Consider the following 24,019-nt stretch of genomic DNA (forward strand, 5'->3'; position numbering starts at 1 on the left):
ATGTATGTAATGAATCAATCCATCTACATCAACTAATTTCGTATGGACTATTTATATAAAGTAGAAATTAATTAAGATTATATATATTTTTTTCTCTTTTTCATAAAACATAATTTAGAGGGATAATTAACCTTATATCGATCTTATTATTTGTACAAGATCATTATTTGCCTCTTTAATTGAGCGTTTCTAATAGCAAATATAAGCAAATTTTTATTTTTATTATATAAATTATTAATTTATTTAAAGAATATACGGAGTAATTAAAATAACCGTGCATGGCACGGGACCTAACCTAGTTTTTTAAAAAATAACACCATAGAATCATCCGGATATTTGATCCGCTGACAAGTAAGTCCTTCGCAACAATTTGGGTTATTTATATCACAATATCCTCGGCTTCGTGTGCATTTCAGTTGATTTTGTTCAACGAACATTGCGAGCTTTGGTTCTTCAAAGTCAAGTTGTTGATTTGCTGCCATTATTGTTTCCTGCATGTAAAAAGCAGCAAGTCGTTGTTCATTTCCTAGTTCTTGTATTATGGTTTTCATAACTTCTGGGTTTGTCTCAGTTGTTGGTTGCATCCTCATCCTGCCGAGCGTAGGAGCTGCGCATACATCATAACAATTAATAATTCATTAATTAACACGGATACTAAAGAAGCGAAAACCTAAGATTGATCTCAACTCGCTAGATCTTGATACCATGTTAAAATTACTGCTCGAATTTGGTACCATGCTATATTTTTGGAAATTAGAATTACCTTCAATTTGTCATTAATTAATTAAGCTAGCTAGCCTATACAATGTAATCAAAGCTAAAGATAGAGGGGAAAAAACGTATACCAACGATAGTGAGCATCAGAAATGCCAAGAGAGTCAACTTAAACTTGGAAGTGGATGAAGTTGAGTGCTTTGCCAGGCTCATTTTTTTTTCTTCTCTAGACTACTCTAGTTTGATTGATTGATGTGGATGAAGAGTTAATTAGTTGAAACCTAAATGTCATTTATATATACTACTCAGTCTCTCGTTATTTGTGCTACCCTAGTACTTCCTCCATTTTTATTTACTTGCAGCACAATCTTGTGGTACACACTTTGAGGTTAAGAATTTAAATGTAAACGAATAAATTACTCAAAATAATTTTTACACATGATCCCTAACTCTTTCTAAACCTCGTGTTAGAATTATTATGATAAATTTGCTCATTTACCTTAACTAATCATCTCATAAAATTCCGTGTTTAAAAGATGTGTTGTAAGTAAAAACAAACAGAGGAAGTATACATTTTTTCTTTTAATTATAATATTTCTCATTTCACACTTGCTAATTAAAGTGCAATTAATCGATCACTTATATCTTTAATTTTTAATATCTAAAAATTTGATATAATAAAAGTTAAAATGAAGAGCAAGCTAAATAGACTTCACACGACTATATTTTTCTATAAGTGTTTCTCAGTAATAAAAAATAATAAAAAAAAAGTCTGAGTATATCAAATTGTGTCGTGTCCATAGTAAGTACGTATGAAAGTAAAATCATTTGCAACTAATAAACGAATGAAATAAATGTGAGATGACTCAGGGCCTGTTCTCTTACGTTGAAATTCAGTTCAGTTCAGCTGAGTTCAGTTCAGTTTAGTTCAGTTTAGTTCAATTCAGTTCAGCTCCTAATTTCCTTCTCTTATAAAATATTCATTTCAGTTCAGTTCAGTTCAGTTCAGCTGAGTTCAGCTGAGTTCAGTTCAGCTGAGTTCAGTTCAGTTCAGTTCAGCTGAGTTCAGTCAATGAGAACAGGCCCTCAGATGAGTAATGTAATGACATTTTTTTTTTTGATGAAGTATTTTATTTTCCTTCACATTATATACTCCCTCCGTTTTTAAATACTTGCTCCATTTCTATTTTTTGCACTATTTATATGTCCTACTTTGATTAACGTTTGTGATTTATACATAAGAAAAAATATAGTCTTGTGGGTACTTGTTGGAATCATCTCAATGAATAGATTATTAATTTTCAACTGTTAGAATTTATACTTATTGATAATTAAATATATTAGTGATCAAAGATTAGCATCGGCATACATGTCCAAGAGAAATGGAGCAAGTATTTAAAAATGGAGGGAGTACTTCATAGTCAATTAGACTAATAATGAACATTATATATCTTTTTAATCGAACAAACCCTTGCTATACTCGCCTATAATAATCTACTAGCATAATTAAAGTAAATAAGATGACTCAAATCCAAATCGATAGCATATTGGCATCAAATCTGTGATACTGTACTATTTAATTAACACACCGTTGTCATGAATTTTTTTAAAAGTAATTAAATACAATATATTCTATTTTATTATATTGAGATGAATATAATAAGATCTCACTTCCTAATTAATTTTTTTGGTTACAAAAATTGACGCAAGGACTTCAAGATTGCAAAAGTCCACTTTCTAAAACATGAACATTTATACTGTAACATTTGGAGAACTATGATATTCCAATTCTTTGACTCTACACCCCTAAAACCAATATCGTCTAATCGGAAAAGTAGCTACTTTGAAAGAGTTTCTCCACCTACGTACTTATATTTTTTTTAAAAACAGATTACATCTTTTTGTTAATTAACAATGAATGTATATCTCTGCACCAAATTATAAGTACTCCGTATTTTCTGAATTTTGTCATTATGTGTAGACTGACTACTACATTAAAAAAATTCGGGGAACCAAATTAAGACTTAAACAAATGTTATGGATTTATGGGATTTGTTATGGGGACAAATTCATGCATAAAATAAATTGTATGGGGCATGAATTCAATCATGGCAACTAACCTTTAACGGTTCTGTACACGTGTACACGTTTACATACTACTAGTAGTTGGTACTTGGTAGCTGTTGGAAAAAAGTTTGTACTCCTTTTGTTTTTAAATACTTGCTCCACTTTTTATTTGCGGCCGTTTTGAAATACTAGCTCCATTTTCTTATTTAGAAAGTTTTTATAATATTTAATTAATTTCTCTCACCTAGTGGACCTAACATATATTCTCTCTCTTTCACTTTTCTCCACTACTTTTGCCTTTTACGAAGTGCATTTTGTTATTCTTCCACCAACCCATTACCTCCATATTTTAATACTTTCTCCTAAACTCCGCATAGAAAAATGGAGCAAGTATTTAAAAATGGAGGGAGTACAAGTATATAACTATTGAATTATCTCGTAGAGTTCAACTTAATACTACCTTCATTTCATATGATTTGCAATGATTAGAAAATTTTCATCTTTACTTTATGTCAAATTATTGCAAATAATATGAAACAAAGGTGATATAATAATCCAACGGATCAATTGTAAGTGGAGTTGATGGGATCATGGGAAGCTCGCCATATAACTTTGATGTCACGAGTTGGAGTCCAACTAGGCTGAACTACACAATACAATAGTACTTCCTCCGTCCTTTATTTACATGTCTATTTTTTAATATTTATTACCCGCATAATTAAGAGAAACAAACATGTAAATAAGTGACGGAGGGAGTAGTACATGAGTAAAGAAAAGAAAACAAAAATATTTATTGCCTTTCAACTGTATTATCAAAAGGAATCTAATAGTGTATACTCCGTGTAAAACAACTTTGACTAATAGAGAAACCTTTTGCGAAGTTTCCTTATTCCTTATACGAAAGATTAGATTAAAGGAGCAATATTTTGATTTCTTCGAGAACTCAAAACATTTCAAGATTTTCATCACATTTTTTCCATTCAAAAACATAAGACCTTAAAAATCATCTTACGTTAAGTCTTTTCCATGGATTTATCAAATGTTTCCACCAAAAGAGAAGTAGCCCATGATGTTTTCCCATACCTCGTTGAATACAAAGATGGAACTATAGAAAGATTAGCCGGAACTAACCATGTTCCTCCAGGGTTTGATCCAACAACTAGGGTCACCTCCAAAGACGTCGTACTTGTACCCAACACGTGTCTCTCTGCTAGGCTCTACCGTCCTACGGATGCAACCACTTGTGAGAAGTTGCCAATTGTCTTGTACTTTCACGGGGGAGCCTTTCTTATAGCCTCCCCCGCGGAACCTGTCTACCACAATTTTTGCAATCTTTTTTCAAGGTCTGCCAATGCTGTGGTAGTCTCTTTAGACTACAGGCTGGCCCCTGAAAACCCTCTTCCCACCGCGTTTGATGATGCATGGGCAGCCATCAAGTGGGTGGCTGTCCATGCTGATAAAAGCGGACCTGAAGATTGGCTCAATCAAGGAGTGGATTTTAATAAGGTCTTTTTAGTAGGTGATAGTGCGGGGGCCACTATGGCCCACCATTTAGCAGCTCGGATGGTTGAAATCATTGATCAAGTTAAAATTTACGGTTTTATCCTTATTCACCCATATTTTTGGAGTTCTAAGCGTATTGGATTAGAGAAAGCCGATCCAGTGAGAAAAGAGTTGGTGGATAAATGGTGGGAGTATGTTTGCCCGTCGGATAAAGGATGTGATGACCCGCTAATCAACCCGTTTGTCGAAGGAGCTCCAAGGTTTGATCAAATTACGTGTGAGAAAATGCTTGTGCTAGTTGCGGAGAAGGATATATTAAGGGATAGAGGGAGACTATACTATGAAGTAATGTCGAAGCATAAGAAAGTTGAGTATTTTGAGACACTAGGGGAAGATCATGTGTTTTATATCTTCAATCCTCAAGTTGGCAAGGCTAAGGCGTTGATGTCAAAATTAGCATCTTTTATTAACAATCAAGGGGAGTGATGATTTAGGAATATAGTACGAGTAAAATTTAATTTATGGGAGATTTTCTTCTTGTTATTGTAAAGTGTTCATATAGTTCTTTTTTTTCTTTTTTTTTTTTTTTTTTTTTTTTTTTTTTTTTTTTTTTTTTTTTGCTAATGAAGTAATGAATGACGTTAAGAAGTTGTGGGCTCATTTTAAGGTTGTTTTTTTTCCTCCCATATATAATAGAAGTCAATCGTGCAGCAGATTAATATAGATGTTAATTTTTCTTATTTTATTTCTATAGATTAGTTAGGACTAACACAAACAATATACAACTTGCAACACTAAAATAAGTTGATATATTCAATTTGAGTTGTAAAGTTTGCAAAGTAGTTACTATGTCGCCGCCCCCACTTAAAATTTGACGGAAGACTCACATCTTGACTTGATTTTTGTCACATTTTATGAATGACCTTTTAGCATGATTGAAATCATCGAATCATAATACTGTACTAATATGCATCTATATGCACAAATGCACATATATAAATCTAGAATGATGTGTTTATAAAGTTTTATTTTTCTCATTTTAAAAATAAACAACTACTAATTAAATGAGTATAAATTACACATAATGCACGGATAAGAGGTGTCAATTCGATTAATTGGATCGGATTTGATGAGATCTGGTCAAATCGGGTCAATTTTTAAAGTTGAGTCATACTAAATTGTTGTGTTCACGCACGTCGAAATCTGAATCGGATATTTTTCGAGTTGGATTAGTTTTGACACCTTTAGCACGGATGCATCTCTTTACATCATTGGACGGAAGCAAAGTACAAGGGAGAGAATGTTTTGACACCTTTAGCACGGATGCACCTCTTTGCATCTTCGTCGAAACCTAGGGTTGTTGTTTTCGCAAAGCACAAGGGAGAGAATGTTTTTTCATAAGAAAAATAACATATGGGCCCCACTCGCTGGAATTAGTTGCCAAAAAATGAAAAAGGGTAGTGCTACCTATATTTTTTTTAATTTAAGGGGTAGGTTTTTTTTTATTTTTTTTATTTTTTTAATAGAACTTTTTAGCGAGTAACAGTTCACAAATAAACCTATTAAGTAAGTAGTTCCTGACAATTTTTCCATTATTCAATTAAAAAAAATAGGGAAATTCTCAATGGTACCCTTAACGGTTTATTTTTTCTCAATGGTAAACACTAAAACAATAAATTATCAATGGTAATCTATAATTTGTAAAACTAATTCAGTGGTAACCTTAGTTAAGCATTTTTAAAAAAAATATTAACTATGGTTAATGTTTTAAAAAGAGGGAAAAGAGAAATGTCTAAAATACCCCGAATTAAAAAAAAATCCACCCACCCACTTCTCTCCCCTCCCCTCCCCCAGCCCCTGCCTACCTATGACCTCGGCGTCGGAGCCCGCCAGCACCATCCTTTCCCTCTCTCTTTTGCGACTCCCACCACCACCACCACCATCCTCATCATCATCATTTTCACCATTAACAGAACCCCACAATCATCATCATCATTTTTACCATTAACAACAACCCTAGTTTTCAACGAAGATTTAACCAGGCTATGGATTATCGATTCAACGAATTGGGTCAATTCGGTAGGTATATCTCGACTGAGACGACCAGAATTCGGTGTAACATCATCGGAAACCGCCATTAAAGGTAATTTTGAGGGGTTTTTTCTCTCTTCGATATTTGTATTGGTGGTGTAGTTTGGTTTGGGTAAGATTTCAAAGTTTCATCCTCCAGAAAATGTGATGGAAATTCAAAGAGAGAGAGTGGTCTGCAAATTAGAGAGAGAAAATTTTGTGAAAGGGGTGGTGGCTGGCTGGGAATTGGGGATTGTCGCCGGTGCTAGAGGAAGGGAGGAAGAGGGCGACCGTCGCCAGGAGAAGAAAGGGTCGCCGGTCACCACTAGCAGTGGAGGGGAGCTGGCAGTGGGACAGTGGATTAGGGTTGGGTGGTTGAGGGTTTTTTTTAATTTTTTTTATTTAATTAATAGGGTTATATTGGTCAATATGACATTAGTTAACTAGGGTTAGGCTAATAATTATGGATTAATGTCATTATTGTTACCATTGAATTCGTTTTACAAATTATTGTTACCATTGAATTCGTTTTACAAATTATAGTTTACCATTGATAATATGTTTTTTTAGTGTTTACCATCGAGAAAAAATACCATTGAGAATTTCCCAAAATAATAATAATAATAATAATAATTAAAAAATTAAAAAAAAAAAAAAACCTTTACTTAAATAAAGATGGTATAATAACTTAATAACAAGAAGCAACAAACAGCCACAATTTCTTAATAACAATAAAATGATACAAGCAAAGATAAATTATAAAGAAGGGTATAATACCTTCTTATTAGCTTACAATAAATAAAGAAGGGTATAGTACCTTCTTGTTAGCTTACACGAACATTTACCTTTTATTTCATAGCTCCTCAAATACCTATAGTATGTAGGAGCCCAAGCACATGACACACGTGTAGAAATAACAACAGCAGCAGCAGCAAGTCCAGCAACAACATACATTACATTAGCCGATTAGCGGCAGCGGCCGCCTATAACAGGTCGGTCGCAATAATAGGGATTACAACACAGGATGAAAACCCCGTCACAATGTTTATTGTAATCCTTACATTTTTGAAGATTATTAATGATATTAGGAGATATGACTGAATCAAGTAGCCTGAGAATGTTGTTTGATGGGAGAGTAATAAGCTCAACATCGTTATTGTTATCGTTATCGTTACCATTATCGTTAATAATGGTATTGGCAGAGGTGACAACAATGATGACCATAAGCATCATAGCTACCATCACCACATTCTTTCCCTTCAATTTCATTATTATCTCTCTAGTAATAATTTTTTTTTTAATTTTTTTTTTTTTTTTTTGAAATCTTATTTTGAGAGCTAGTTATGAATTTTGTTGTGCAAGTATGTAAATAATGATGCCAACCTTTATATACTTGTAGAAAAGGTGAGACTTACTGAGACCATACATCATGCATAAAATGATTAAGTTCACATCTATTCGTATCCGTATCCCTATCCCTGCCACTCAATCGCTGTTTCTCGATCTCTCCTCTCACCTCAATCTTCTGATTTTCTTTTGTAGTATTTGTTTTTATTTGCTTTGACTGTTTGCCACTCAATCTTCTGACCATTTGTTTTCATTTCTTGAATTTTCATCCAGAAAACTGTATAATACATGAAGACAAAACCATCAATCTTCTGACCTTCTGTTTTCATTTGCTTTCTGTTAGTTGCTTAAGTGGTGAGGAAGCCCCGGTTAATCAATTTGATAAACAAAATTTGTTTAACAAATGGCAAAATGGTAAGTAAAACAACATAAATACCTAGTTATCATGGCATTTTCGTAAATATATTAACAGTGGGACCCATATTTAATAAAAAGTTATTGATTTATTACAATTTTGCCATTTGATAAACAAATTTTGTTAACTTGAATTTTTTCTTAAGTGGTCGCATCTAGCAGTGCTATTGTAATGGGTGATTATTTCTCTTTTTGGCTTCTACTTCTACCCCTAAAATTTGTATATATAATCATTATTCATTAGGCTTGCAATGGTAAGGTTCCCTTAACCCAATGGGTCTAATTTGAGGTCAAAATTGACAAAAATAATATGATCGAAAATGCCTCGTTTTACGTGTTTCACGCAATTCGTGATTTTAAAAAATTTCGTTAGATTTTTGACAGCATGTGGTAAACATTTATAATACTACCTCCGTTACATATTATTTGCAACGATTTGACACATAGTAGAGAGGGAAAATGTCTAATCGTTGCAAATAATATGAAACGGAGGTAGTATAATGGTAGTTATTTTAAGGATGATTACCGTAGAATTTTCTTGTCAGTTTCTAGAGGTGGGCTTTTTGAGTTGGTGAGCTGCCCAAATTATATGGGTGAAAATATTGTGTGTTTGGGCTGGGCTATTCTATTATGACTTGGCCTTGGGCTGGATTTGGGTTTTTCTTGTATACTTTTTGTAATTTGGACGTTGGCAATGGGCATCACAACTAAAAGTGGTATTTATAAAAGTTTGAGGAATATGAATATCCAAACAATAGTAAAGCTATAATTCCATATTTGTACTAAAATAAAAGTAGTAATAATAGTAATAATAATAGTAATAATAATAATAATAAGCTGTAAATTTATTTGTACTACACTACCTATAATTTGCAACCATCTCTTGAATTAGTGTAAAATGTAAGCAAATTTAAGGACAAATTGTACGTCTAAAATATACTTCGTATATCAGATTTTGGTATTTTTTTTTTAAACATGTGTTGAGATCAAGGAGTACAGGTACGTACTCCTAACAATCAAATATGTTTACGCGACAAACTTGACCTAAACGGATCATCAAACATATGGAATTCTCAAACTCAAATAAATACTTACTCAAGACCACTATTATATTCATACACAATTACTCAAAAAATATATAGGCATGTCTACAACCCAACAAACATTTTTTAAAATCATAGTTTTCAGTATAAATTATATTTTCTTCTTTTCATGTCAAAAGTAGCTTTCATTTACACGAGGGCACATATCTTTTCCAAAAGAAGTTGGAGTGGACAGTGGAGCAATGAAATTTCAAACAGAAAGAAAATCTTAATGTTCACTCTTCTAGTCTCTTTAGCTAAGGAATAACCTCAAAGCTCAAACTACACTTTTTCCCCTAAAATTATCTACAAACATTTCCAACAATTGCAAAAAGTGAAAAGGATACATAATGTTTTATGTTATGTTGCAATTGTTATACGAAATATTTAACTTTCCCACTAAATTCCTTACTGTATAAATGCAACAAAGAATTCGTGCCTCAAAAAAGTAAAATCCTATAAAAGCAATGGAATCATAAGAGCTCATGACTTATATATGTTCCTTTATGCTTTTAATTCTTTCGCATACATCACCTCCTTTATTAAGTATACACATACAATGGCATCCTATGTATAATAATGTAGCAAATTACAAAGTTTGAAATATTAACAACTTTAGAATCATTTTACTTGATGACATTTGTTTTCACAACAATAATTCAATAAAGGTTGTTTGATAATTGTTATTTGAACTAAAATTTGTATGAATGCTTTGTTGTTATTGTTTATATATAAAGAGCCACTCAAAGTTCATTAGTGTCAGCAAAATCAAATTTTGGAAAGTTCACAAGTTGATATTTGAATTAGAAAAAGTACTTTTTTTTTTTGAATTAGAAAAAGTCATCCAGCATATATAAATGAAATCTAAATCAACTAATACATAAAATTGAATCAAATTAGGATTTCCTTCATCAAAGCTATGATTGTTGAAAAGATTGCAATATGGTACATCTCTCGCACACATCGTCGGAATATATAGCCTTTTCGGAAGAAAAAAAAAAGTACTTGTTGAATAATACATAAAGCATTTCTTTTTTTCTCTTTTTTTTTTTGGACATAGCTATAAACCAATAATAAAAGAGAGCTAAAAAGGAATGGCAAAGAAGTGGATCCAAGTTAAAAGGAGTATTTGTTATAGTTGAAGCTTGTCATTATTTTAAGTTGTCACAAAATCAATGATGACCCTTGGGTAGGGTTGAACTTGTAAACAAAGACTCCTCAAAGAAAATTTTTGAATATAATGTGGTCTTAATAGTCACAGATGTAGCAAACGAAAATTTTATCATGGGCCCTAATTAAACAAAACCAAAGGTTTTGGAGATATACATAAATTTCCATTACAATATGCTATAGCAGATTATAAAATGGACCACCAATGTTGCCAGTCCATTCCTCTTTTGTGGGTTTTTTTTTTTATTTTTTTTCATTTTGTATTTTGCAATAATGTAACTATGTAAAGTAAACTTCTTTACCATGCCTCAAAAAAAAAAAAAAAAAAAAAGTAAATTTCTTTACCAAATAAGTTAGCAACCAAATTTTGTTTGACTAAATTTCAACAAGAGAAGAAAAATCACATTGCAATATAGCAAATTGCCTTGATAAAGATAATAGTGGAGATTCAAGAAACTAATTGCTTGTTTATATTAATTATATATAGACGAATGCAATCTTTAAAGTTAATTTTGATCATGCAAATCAACACTAAATTAAAACATCCCATCATCCTTTAAATCCCTCCTTAATAAAACAATCAATAAGTAATAAAAAGAGCTACCTAATGAGATAATTAAATACAATTTTGTGTGTTGTCCTATGAAACTTTAATTTGTTTAATTCAATTCTTCAAATATTGCTTAAACAAGTTTAGGACCCTGCTGTCCATTACCCTTGCCCATTTCAAGAGCACTAGCACCATGAGGGAGATCTTCATCAGGAATGTATTTGCCCCAATACCAATGGTTCTTCCACACGATGCTCATCTCCTCGATAGGGATACCTCTAGTCTCGGGGAGGAAGAAGTAGATGAACAACGACATCACCACGACAAAGAAGGCAAAGAAGAGGAAGAGCCCAAACTTGAAGTGGCAGAGCATAGTGAGGAAAATCTGAGCTATTACGAAAGTGAAAAACATGTTGACAGACACGTTGATACTTTGTGCTGCAGACCTGATCTCCAAGGGGAAAATTTCTGACGGTACCAGCCATCCCAATGGACCCCATGACCACGCGAAGGCAGAGACATAGATGCATATGAAGAGCACCACCACAATCGCGTACCATTCTGGCAGGTTAGTGGCGTTTCCACTTACTCCAAACTTCACTCCAATAAAAATGGCCACAATTACCTGTTACATAATAAGCAAGTTTGTATCAGCAATCCAGCAATCCAGCAAATTTTCATAATTATATACTTCTAAATGAACTAAGGAAACTACATTATGCATAACAATTAACAAGCATAGTTAAATGATGATACGACGCAACAATATTAGCTTAAACAAATTAAAATCAAGGAAAAGAGATTATTAGTACCTGACAGATGAACATCTGAACACCACCCTCAAGGAAGAGGAACCTACGACCCCATTTATCAACACCATAAATCGAAACCAAAGTAGCAACCACATTGACTCCACCAGTGATAACAGCAGACATAAGCGAAGCATTGTCCTTAAACCCAATGGTCTTAAACAGGACAGGAGCATAGAACATGATAACATTGATACCGGTAAGCTGTTGGAAGAAAGGGATCGCGATAGCCATAGTAAGATGAGGCCTATACTTCTTCTGCAGGAGATTTCTCCAAGGGTGTTCAACCTTCTTAGATGCCTCACTAGCAGCCACCAAGTCATTAAACTCGTCTTCAACATCATCGACTCCACGTACTCTTTTGAGTTTTTGGATGGCCTCATCACGCTTACCACGTTCAATCAAAGAGTTAGGGGTGTCAGGGAGGAGTAACGCGCCAATGCTGATGATAATAGCAGGGACCATGGCACCTCCTAGACTCAATCTCCAGCCCCAATCATGGATTTTGGCGAAGAAATAGTTGAGTACATTGGCTACTAGGATGCCAATTGTAATGGAGAGTTGGAACACAATGTTGAGTGATCCTCTGTATCTGTAAGGTGCTGTTTCTGATAGGTATAGTGGTACTGACTGCAATTACACATAACAATTAAGCATAAGTTAGTGTGCACAAATTAATTAGGTAAAAAACGTTAAAGTATGTTATTGTAATTCGATTCCTTAAAACGACCCAGAATCAATATGCATGTCTAATTGTCTTCTATTCCTATTGTCTCTTAAAGTTTGTCCCATAATTTTTTTTCACACTTTTTACGACTTGGTCATATAAAACAACTAATTGGAAGGTTTTAGTGTTTAGCTAGAGACATTTGGGGAACATATATCAAAGTTGCCATGAGGCAAACATGGAGAACGAGTTGAAAAGGAAAATTGGGCAATTTTTAAAGGACGGAAGGGGTATTAAAAGTCGAATGAATTATCACGCTTATTGAATGAGATGGAGCAATTATATTGGTTAAATTTGCTATCTTTTGGGACAAGAAAAAGTAGACTAGTAGATGGACCACAAGAGACTCAAATTTGTTACAGTGGTTTTGACTGTTAATATGAAATTGCACATAACCAAGAAAGTTTTAACTTAAAGATATGATTAAATACTACTCTTACATTGGTTGAATTGAAAGCTGTGGAAAAAAATCACAATTTAGAAGAAAAATAAACCAAGTTGATGAAAAAAATAATAACTTTTTTTGTCCCCACCTAATTAGTCATTATCCTAACTGATTTCAAATTTTTGTTATCATCATTTAAAAGACTACACAATTTCAGTGATTTTTCACATTAAATTATTGATTAAATTTTCTGCAATTTGTCCAACTATTCTTACAATTCAACGTCTAAACATAAATGCATATAAATTTATACTCATTAGGAAGAAGTTAAAGGTTGAAATATGAACAATTAATACTATTTATTTGTTCACACACACGTCCATAATTGATGCATGATGGCATAGATATGGCAACATATAGTACTATTCTTTAGCAAGAAATTAAATCAAATAATATATATCACAATAATGATTTTAAATAATATTAACATTTTTTTTTATCTATCCTATTGTGTTGATTTATAATTCTACAAGCCTAAATTATAAAATCAAATTTGAGATCATTATGATATATGTTACCAAATAATTAAGATTCAGAGAAATCAGTCAATTAAGGTAAGTTTATCAAATTCTTAAAACATAATATTTCACTAATGACTCATTTAGACAAGGTCAACCACATTCATTTAACTTGGCGTTTCACTCTACTAATCTGCTAACATTATTGTAAAAGAACAGCAAAACATTACGAAGCATTAATATATAGTCATGGGAAATAAAATATATCCAAAAACCATAATTAATGAGTGAAGAAAAAAGGTAGATGTACCAACATTATTTTTTTGAGAAGTTAACAGGACAAATTAAACAGAATCTTGAAACAAATAGACAAAAATCATGTAAAATTATTTTTTTTTTTTTTTTTTTTTTTTAAAGAAAAAACTGAAATTTGGAGTTTTCTGTTAAAAAAAAAAAAAAAAATCAATGAAATTTACATTAAAAATCCACAAATTCATAATTGAGACAGAGAAAAACCTTTTTCAGAACCCAAAAAATTCACAGAAACAAAAAAGAACAATCAATCAAACAAAGAATAATTCTTTCTTTAATTTAATTTAAAGAAATAAAAACAAGAAAATTACCTGATTGGCAAATCCAACACCAAAACCCAGCAAAATTCGACCAATAATAAGCATAGCAACATTCTGTGCCAAAGCATTGATGATTGCACCAGCGCAGAAAAGAACACCTCCAAATAACATAGACAATTTTCTGCCCAATTTTCTTGTTATATATGATGCAACAAGTGAGGCTAACAAAGCAGCCAAATACAAAGATGATGTGAACAATGTTAATGTCACACTATCAAATTTGCAATACTGATTTGTCGACTTATCTTGTGTTTCTTTATGGTAAACCGACGGGAAAAACTTTCTCAAGAAGTCCGGCATGGATGTCACACCACCTACACAAAACGCGTGTTTAAAAATAAATTTAATTAATAATACTGTTGTAACAAACGTGAAACATCTAACGTGTTATATTTATTATGACTAATAGAATTGAACGGAAAATATGTAAATTTAATTTTTTTGATTACCTGAAATTCCAATGTCGTAACCGAAGATGAGACCACCCATGGCAGCAACAATGCATGTTGCAAGGACGTAAGGGGTGAGTTTTCCGGGGTACTCTTTGCCCCCTTGTGTTACGAACCCGCCCGCCGGCATCTTTTTGATGTTTTTTGAACGGAAAAAAACAGAGGATTGGAAAACAGAGGAATTTAGAGAAGAGAAAAAAAATAGAGAGAGTAAGATAATAGAGAAGTGGGAGTAGAAAAGAGGGGTATAAATAGGGAGATATGTTGGACTGTTGGTATCTTTAGTCGTAGAATAAGGAAAGTGGTAGCTGTCAATTATAATTTGCTTAGGATTATAATTTCTTAAATTAAATTATTTGGATATTTATTTGTAATAATCAATCAATCAATCAATCAAAGCCTTAATCCCAAAAGTGGGGTCGGCTAACATGAACCAAATTTGATTATTCCGTGTAGTCATCAACATAAATCTTTCTCCTCCATCCCTTACGATCCAAAACTTCATCCTCACGTAAATCCATGCACTTCATATCCTTCCTCACTCCTTCCAACCAAGTCATCTTTGGTCTCCCTCTTCCTCGTTTAATCCCTCCATGGTCCCACTCTTCCACTCTTCGCACCGGTGCACCCTCGGGTCTCCGTCTTACATGTCCAAACCAACGCAGACGATTTTCCCTTAATTTATCTACAATGCCCGCCACACCTACTTTCTTGCGAATAACCTCATTTCTGATTCTATCTCTTAAAGTGTTTCCACACATCCACCTTAACATGCGCATTTACTCCGCCAGTGGGTTTCCCGCTGCCAGTCCCAAGCCTGGATAAAGGAGGAGGGTTACGGTAGGCCAGTGACAGCCAGTATAAAACTTCGTCACATCCCATGACATGAGCCAAACAGATATTTATTTGTAATAATAATTAATGATATTTTTTTAAGGATAAGATTAAAGAAATTAGCATTGACTTGGAAATTTCTCAAAATTATATGCAATTATATCGCCAACGGAACCCTTTATGTGTGAAATTGGAACGTTGGATGAATGTGCTATATTATGGCTGACTTCTTGTTACATGTTTTAGGAAATTTTATTTATTTAATCTAATAATTCTTAACAATATTTGCGACATTAGAGTTTGTATACTTTTGAACTACTCGTACTAATAAAATAAGATTATAAGAAGTATTCCGTATAAAGATGGATAAATAGATAATACGGGTTTTACATTAAAATTGTGTACCTATAATTTAGAATTTGAGCAACAATAAACCTTTATTGATCAAAATTAGTAACAAATTATCGCTATGACATTAGACTTTGTGTATTACTCAAACCTTTTAACAAATTAGTGTTTTAGGTTCCAACCAACCGAAATTATTTGACATAAATATAAATTATTACGATACATAATTATTCATATATTCACATTAAAATATGCCTATAGTCTCTATTTCCTTGTTCCAAGCAATGGTTCTACTTATTATCAATTATATTTCTCCGCTTATTATTAATTCTCAGATTAGTACTAACACCAAATAAACACACAAATAGTGTGGACGTTTACATGCTTAAGTACTGTTAATTAGGGACGAAATCAAGCCACAATTTTTTAAAATTTTAGAGCAATTTGAATACTTCGTCATATTTGACTATTCGAGTACCACTTGTATAAGACTTTCAACCAAACCGGATGACAATTGGGTTGCTGATTCGGAGCCGAACTATTGAAGCAACGGCCCACGCGGCCCACCTATTTTGCTAACTTCACAAGTTATCGTCCACCAAATTTTTTTTAAATAAAATTAATTTAATTATTACTTGTATTTTTTTAATAGAATTATTACTAGTATTTGCTTAAGCACATCATAGTAGTCTACGTCATCTCATATTCACATGTGCAAGTATATCCTAATCCTATTGTGGATATTGATACGGTATTTTTTTAAGAAACAAATTTACCTTTTTTTTTTTTTTTTTGAGAGAAGAAAACAAATTTACTTCGTATTTATTACGGAGTACTATATACAAGTAAAACATTATTGGGGCTTTTTTTTAATTTTTTGTGGTTAAGAATTATTCCGTATGATCATATGAATTATGGAGGCAATATGTATGTAATGATGTACTACCTCCGGTCCAATTTACTCGCAACAAAGAAGTATTATTTGTGAGACATAAAATATTTTTTTATTGCGAGTAAATTGGACCGGAGGTAGTAATAATGTCTTGGCAGTTGTATCTTACGTAATATCCTACTAGTAAACAATTGTCTAGCATTGGCATAGAAAATTTTAACTATTGTCAATATTTGTTTTGAATTTGAAAATTATTATTATACGGAATATGAAGTAAAACTTAACTTAGAAATACACCATTCAATTGGACGTGTCTAACCAGGCCATATGTGCAAAGTATTAGTTACAATAAAATCTTAAAATTACAACAATTTACATACGTCATAGCTAATTACTACACAAATTTATTTTATGTATTTTGTTTTAGTAATTTAGTGTATGTAATTTATTTTTTTTTGAAAAGAATTTAGTGTATGTAATTAAGGTTGTTGTATTTAATTTTTATAACTTATTAACAAATATTTTATATAAACTTAATTTGTTTGAGATAAGACAAAATAAGTACTACGTATTTAAAATATATATGTTGAACCAAACATATCCTAATTGATGATCTAGCGTTCAGACTATCTCATACATGAGATTTCTTAATTAACATACAAGTATAGGTATACACAAACTTTTAAATAAATTGGATGTACAATATATATTGTACATCCGTTATAAAGTTACCCCTAAAATAAGCAAAAGTTACCCTAATATGAATAAATGTTACCCTAATATAAATGAATGTTACAAAGTATTTATACTTTATTGATAAAAGTTACCCAAAAAATTGTAAAAGTAACCCTAAATTTGATAAAAAATGACCCCCGATGTACAGTAAATTACTGTACACCGGATATATACAAAAGTTATTCTATGGTATAATATTTGACAAAATAAATTCCTATAAAGTGCTCTTTAATTTGAAGCATAAGGATAGAATATAGTTTCTTACTTCATACCTACGTGTAAGTTTGCTGACTCGGATATTACAAATCAGATCACCAAATTATTGTGTTACCTTATCAATGTTTGGATAGTGTTAGCTAACGCCTTTTCATAGTTGGTAATATAAATTCGAATCAATATCTTAGGTTATATGGAAACTATAGGATTCACATTATATGTCACTTAAAATTAAATTGTAAAATGCACTTTTGGTATAAAGGTTTCTCTTCATTGGATAAAAACGTGACTCAAAAACATGCATCTTCATAAAACACCGTTGTATAGTTTTATTATTCATGTGAATCCTTTTCAAAGACAGCTATTGCTTGCCCCTTAATTTCCAATACAGCTTTCATGACTTGTCCATTTTCTTACAAGTATATCGTTTTCATTTATCCATATTTGGTGCTTGATTATTTTGCAATTAAGGTTTTCTTTCTTTATTTATCTAATTATACCATTGATATGAAATAATAATAATTGATCAAGTCAAGAATAATTTTTATGTAATAATGTTGTTTGGTCAATTTCGTCACGTAAGAATATGACATGCCGTCAAAAATCAAGATTACCAATTTGGAGTAAGAGTATAAAGTACAATAATCATTTGTGTGATTTAGTTCGAATTTGATCTTAGTCCAAAAAATTTCATAAGATAAAGTTGAATCAAAAAATTTGAATTTGATACTCGTATTAAATTACAAGTGCATTAACCGGTCACTAATCACAATCTTAATTACACTAAATTATCATACAAAGGACTTATTGCTAATCATAGATAAGTTCAAAATCAATCAAAATATATTAAAATGATACTGTAATGACGCATTGTGTGCTTCTTACTTTCTTAGTAGTAACTATAAATAAATAAATTATACTTTGTATACAGTATACTTTGTATAAAATTACTTGGTTAAAGTTGTATAAATGCTAAGCAAAAACAACATCTCGGTTAAAAAGCCAGGTTTTGAGCGGTTTACAGATATAGTTTGAGGCCTTTGACTCGAATTATAACTAGTTTTACTTCGTAATCTGAAATTACTTTATTTCAACAAAAACAAAGGGACAAGTTGTAATAGCCATTCATGCCATTGCCCACAAATCCAAAAGTCTCAACTCATTGAATTGAATCTTTGATCTTGAGTGATGGGTCTTAATTTAAAAGGCCCCAAAATACAGGTCCGAGTCAATGTACAAGTATGTTTATGGAGTACTATTGAGCTAACTTGTGAACTAGGGGACATGGCCTATACTAGTAGGACTAACATAATATTTGACAAGTACTCAAAAAAACAATGAAGTTATGAGAGTTTGATTTTATAGGTTTTTGAAAAACATGCAAAGAGCATGTAAGTTGACTAAGCCTCACCTAATTTCGGACATATTTTTTGTATACAGCATACTTACGGAGTATAATTTTTTATAAAGAAGATTTTAATCCGTAAAAGAAAAGTCCAAAAAAAAAAAACAATTTACTCGTGAAAGGTCCATACCATGATGGATAATTTGATATTTTACCAAGATCATGCATACACTAATTTCTGTTATTACATATACACTGTACATAAAACATAATAATAGTGAAATTAGTTAAATTATACAGTAGCAGATTTTTCCATGAAGACTTGAGACTTTTACTAGTCAAATAAAATATTTTTCAGATAGTAGGAGTAATATCGTCAGAGAATCAGATATTTCAAAGGGGTTTTAAAAAATAAAGGTCCCCTCAAAATAGTATTCACACTATCTTTAATTTATTCCAACTTAGCTTGTTGAGTCGCAATCTTCATATATCATTCAATGAGGTGTTGATGAGGTCCATAACTTAGCTTATGGCCTTATATTATGATGTCAATGGACTAACATTTTCTTATTCACATTTTGGGTGTCTTCTTTGGTGTACCACTCACTAAGCACTAACATATGCTCCTTAATCACTCCTTAATCAATTCAAGTGCTAGAATGGCCTTTTGATTCAGATAAAAGAGGTGGGAATCCCAACACAATATTTTGCACATTTGAGTCTTTGCGTAGTATTAGTATGTTGGATGACTTGAGTTTGGTGTGTGCTTGAGTTTCCATAGTATTTTGAATGACTTGCACAGTTGCGGATCTTGGGCCAAAAAGTTTGGGGGCTAAGGTTTGATCCTCCAACCTTTTGCTAAAAAAAAAACAATACTTAACCACTATGCCAAAACTTTTTAATTGTAATTATTAAACATTATATTATTTTAACCAATAACTTAGAAAAAATAAGGAGGGTCGGGCCCCGACCCGCCTCAATGAAGGTCCGCCCCTGGACTTGCATTTGGTATGTGCTTGAGTTTCCATAGCTGATGGATGTCTTACGATTTTGTAGTTGAGTTAGGACCTATTATGATTTACTAAAAGAAGCTGAAATGAACTGAACTAATTGGAGATGAACTAAACTGAATTGAATAGAGCTAAAAGTGAGTTATATATGAGAGAAGGAAATTAGGAACTGAACTGAAATTAAGCTGAAAAGATCAGCTTAGACTAGTCTAGGCTCCAATCATTTTATATTAAATTATTATATTGGACAATTAAAAATTAATAAATAGATCGATTGAATTTTAAGTTGATCTGTTTATTCACATATTACTCTATTGAGTTTTACTAATGCTAATTTATGTTCTCTAGTACATCATTTGATACATAAGAATTTATCATGTCAATTAAAAATTGATCATTTGCTAACTTACTACGAAATAGTTTATTACGATTTGGGATGGCATATATTTAAACCATGTCATAATATTGGCTCTAATAACAGTCTTTTCCATCAATATTAAAGTCACACAAGCAAGCCAATCCTTATCTAGAGGGTTAATAAAAGGATGGCCTCATGGATGCCTTTTAATTTAAATCTTAAATGGAGAATCTCTTCCGCAAGTTAATGAGCATTTTATGGTTGATGATGAGCCCTTCATCTCTAAAATACCATTGCATTTGTCACGGGACTTAACGTTATTTTATCCATAGCCTCTCTTGACTTCTTGGGGTAATTACATTTTTTAGAATATATAGGCAACTTATGCCATAGCCTCTCGGTATCTAGCTGCATTATTGAAGGTTAACAAGCGCGTTTAAGAAAAACTCAAGTTAGCTTTTATAAATTAGTGATTAAATTTTATGCATCAACAACTGTAAAAAGAAAATTTTTAAATTTTTAAATTAAATTAGCATTAGAGGCAAATCTTAGTTGGGGTGGTAAACTTGATCAAGCTTTTTTTTGAGGAAGCCTCGTTTAATCAATTTGATAAACAAAATTTGTTTAATAAATGGCAAAATGGTAAATAAAATAACATAAATACCCAGTAATCATGGCATTTTTGTAAATATATCAACAACAGTGGGACCCATATTTAATAAAAGTTGTTGATTTATTTACAATTTTACCATTTGATAAACATGTATTTTCTCACTTTTTTTAAACCTGATATTCATAAATTATAATGTCAATTAATCCATAGAGAAAAATTGTGGCAAATTAGCTTAGTGTTGTTGTTTTTGAACAAAAACCTTGAGATCAAAACTCCCCCCACCCACACACACACATTTTAGCCCAAGATCAACCACCGACCGCTAACAAGCTAATTGTTGAACATGACTAATAAAGCCGCACATAACGCCCATAAATGTAAGTATGATGTATCCTCTACATGCGCATGACATGGCACATTGAATTAATGCATACATTTTGATAAATTTTAAGGTAGCTCCAAGGAACTAGGAATTTGGCTATGTTCTATGTCTTATTCATCGTAGGATTTAGGGCACTGAGATTGGACATCATACATCAACTATGCGTTTTCAAATTTTCGGGTTTCAAACTTTCAATTACAAGAGCCGATAATTACATGAGGTTGATATATCATTTATCGTACATTCGTACTCCATACATCTATCATTTTAACGCATAGTCTAAGCTATCGAGAGTTAATTTAGTTTCAAAATTTAATAGTTTTGAGTTAGGGTCTGCTCTAATTGACTGAACTGAGCTGACCTGACCTGAACTGGATATTTTATGAGAGAAGGAAATTAAAAACTGATTGAACTGAAAATAATTTGAAGAGAACATGCCATTACTATTTATGAGATTTTAACTTCAAAGTTACCAATTCATCAATTTCAAAATTAGATATAAGACTTATTAAAGTTATCACAGTATCATGATCATTCATCAAACTACGTACTACATATATACCGAGTATTTTACTCTATATGATTTTTTTTTCTTTTTTAGAAGAATATCTAATTACTCGCACTTTATACTTTTTAATTGTATTGGCAGACTGCTTTCTTACAAGACTTGTAACATACAATAAATCAAAAGCTAGTAGCGTAGTATGCTTCGGACCAAGTCAAGTTAAGTACGATTTAATCTCTTAATATCATATTAACACTTAAAGGATATCAAATTTTACCTCATTGATTTTTGACCTTAGCTTATTCTTTAAAACTCACCAAGTAGTTTATTTCTTGCAAATTATTAATTTTCTAGGGGAGAAGCAAATGTGATTATGTGAATTCGTTGGCCATGATCAAAACTTCATTTTCCAGTCCACTTGAAGAAAACCAACTGGCATCACATGATTTAATGAGTATGTAGCATTTGCCATCAAATAAATAGCACCTTAATTGCTAATCATAATTTCCTCATTTGAAAACGGTGGGTACCAATTTTGCAGCGTACAAGTTGACCATGCATTTTAATATTTTGCATTTTAATGAAATAACATAGTTAAATAAATTAGGTATATTTAACGTATAAATTACTACTGTAAGATTTAGGTTTCTCAAGTTGCGCAAAATTGAACATCTAGGCACAAATATACTGTTGTAGTAGTTCTGTTTAACCGGCAAACTGCACATGTCTGTTGTTAGGTGGTGGGTCTATTTTAATGTACTCAATTTATTTTTGTATATTTATATGTAATTACTTTTTAGATATTATGATTAATTACTGTAGTCTGTAGGCAAAGATATTTTCTTACCACTAATTTAAAATAAACATGCATTTTCTTGAGTGAGACTATTAGACCTACATAATTATGAGAGAAAATTGATGATATTTTTATGTGTTACATCTTTCTTTTTCCCATGATATAGGAAATAGGGTTCTTGGTGTCATTCTTGTTCTCAAAAGTGTAATCTCTTATGTTAAAACGTTTTGAACAAATAACTGTAGTCACTACTATAAAATGGGGTAGTATATACTACGTATAATGAACAATTTACGCATGTGTAACTACTAGGAATTTAATAACTTGGGTAGAATAAAAATTAAAAAAAATTTATTTTAAATTTCAAATTGTCGCTCATGTAGGGATAATTTGAAGTTCTTTGTTTTTTTACAAGACCCGTAGGTATATAATGACCATAATTGCATATATTAGTGTATTGTAATAATGTAGCATATGGCATGGTTATGAGATTTTTATATACAAGTATTTCTTTTCAAAATAATTGCAACAATTATTTATTTATTTTTAATAAAGAGATATCTCTAGATCTCATCCTAATGCACATGCTATAACTTATTGTCCATCGGTTGACATTGTTAATACTTAACCCAAAAGGTCTAAGGGCCCAAATGTAAAAGTTGGACGGATTAAGCTTTTCAGAGTTTAGTATTAAGGCCCAATCAGATGAATAGTTTAATTCAACCTGATTGCTACTTATATAGTATCCTGCGTACCCAAAAATCTTTATCACACTTTTATGGGCAATGGCCCTAAAGTTTTGAAACATCAAAGTATCAAAAATTTTGGCCCAAGTGTCCAACCCACTTCTATGGGCAATTTCTGGTTCTTATATTGTCAATCATTTTATTCACTTGAAAGATTTATATGATCCATAATTGCTATAATGCCTATAAATCCCTTAATAGTTCGATACTTACTAGAGGTTTAATTGATATGTAAGGATGTATTCCAAAGGTATACAGAGTGCTCCGTATTTTGAAAGCAAATGTGGCAAGTGCATCAATGAAAAAGAGTACGAAGTCATTCCTTAAGGTAGAAGTCACCATGTTGGCATGTTCATACAATGCATACTTCGTATTATTGTAAGTCTGACTCATACGAGTACAAAGTTTTGCTATTGAATGGCGCCATAATAATAAAACCGGAGAGTGGGAGCGCAGATTCATATGATATGTACTAAAAAACAGTAATGCAGAAAACGAGAAATAGCCCATTCCCAAAGCTATCATGAGATATGCAATGCTTAGTTTAATTTTTACATAACACATTTATCACTTATTGCCCATTGGACGGTGGTGACAACCCAACAATTAACAGTAGATTGTGTCGCATGCTCACTTGGATTTATGGCAGTGGTCAGTGGAGATAAGCCTCCACAATTAGCAAGAATATTGTTCGGCGGAGTATTAGGGTGTTAGATCTATTCTTCATGAAACTCACATTACTTTTAAGCACAATCGGAAAAAGGTGTGTTCACCTCAATTTAAATTGAGTTCAGATACAATG

The 24,019-nt window shown here is 31.9% G+C and overlaps 1 protein-coding gene and 1 pseudogene across 1 annotated transcript; one reads left to right on the forward strand and one right to left on the reverse strand.

Annotated features, from left to right (window-relative positions):
- Window positions 1-3,731: 3,731 nt before the first annotated feature.
- LOC145612438 (putative carboxylesterase 2 pseudogene) lies at window positions 3,732-4,906 on the forward strand (annotated as a pseudogene).
- A 5,908-nt stretch (window positions 4,907-10,814) lies between these two features.
- LOC145610029 (sugar carrier protein C-like) lies at window positions 10,815-14,677 on the reverse strand. Its single transcript, XM_081665273.1, has 4 exons — window positions 14,438-14,677; window positions 13,980-14,302; window positions 11,730-12,356; window positions 10,815-11,542 (listed from the first exon to the last, which is right to left on the reverse strand). The coding sequence occupies exons 1-4, from the start codon at window positions 14,565-14,567 to the stop codon at window positions 11,051-11,053; spliced, it is 1,572 nt and encodes a 523-aa protein (XP_081521399.1). The 5' UTR covers window positions 14,568-14,677; the 3' UTR covers window positions 10,815-11,050.
- Between the last annotated feature and the right edge of the window lie 9,342 nt (window positions 14,678-24,019).

The sequence above is a fragment of the Chenopodium album genome, chromosome 24, assembly GCF_948465745.1.
Source record: "Chenopodium album chromosome 24, dcCheAlbu1.1, whole genome shotgun sequence".
Lineage (NCBI taxonomy): Eukaryota > Viridiplantae > Streptophyta > Magnoliopsida > Caryophyllales > Amaranthaceae > Chenopodium > Chenopodium album.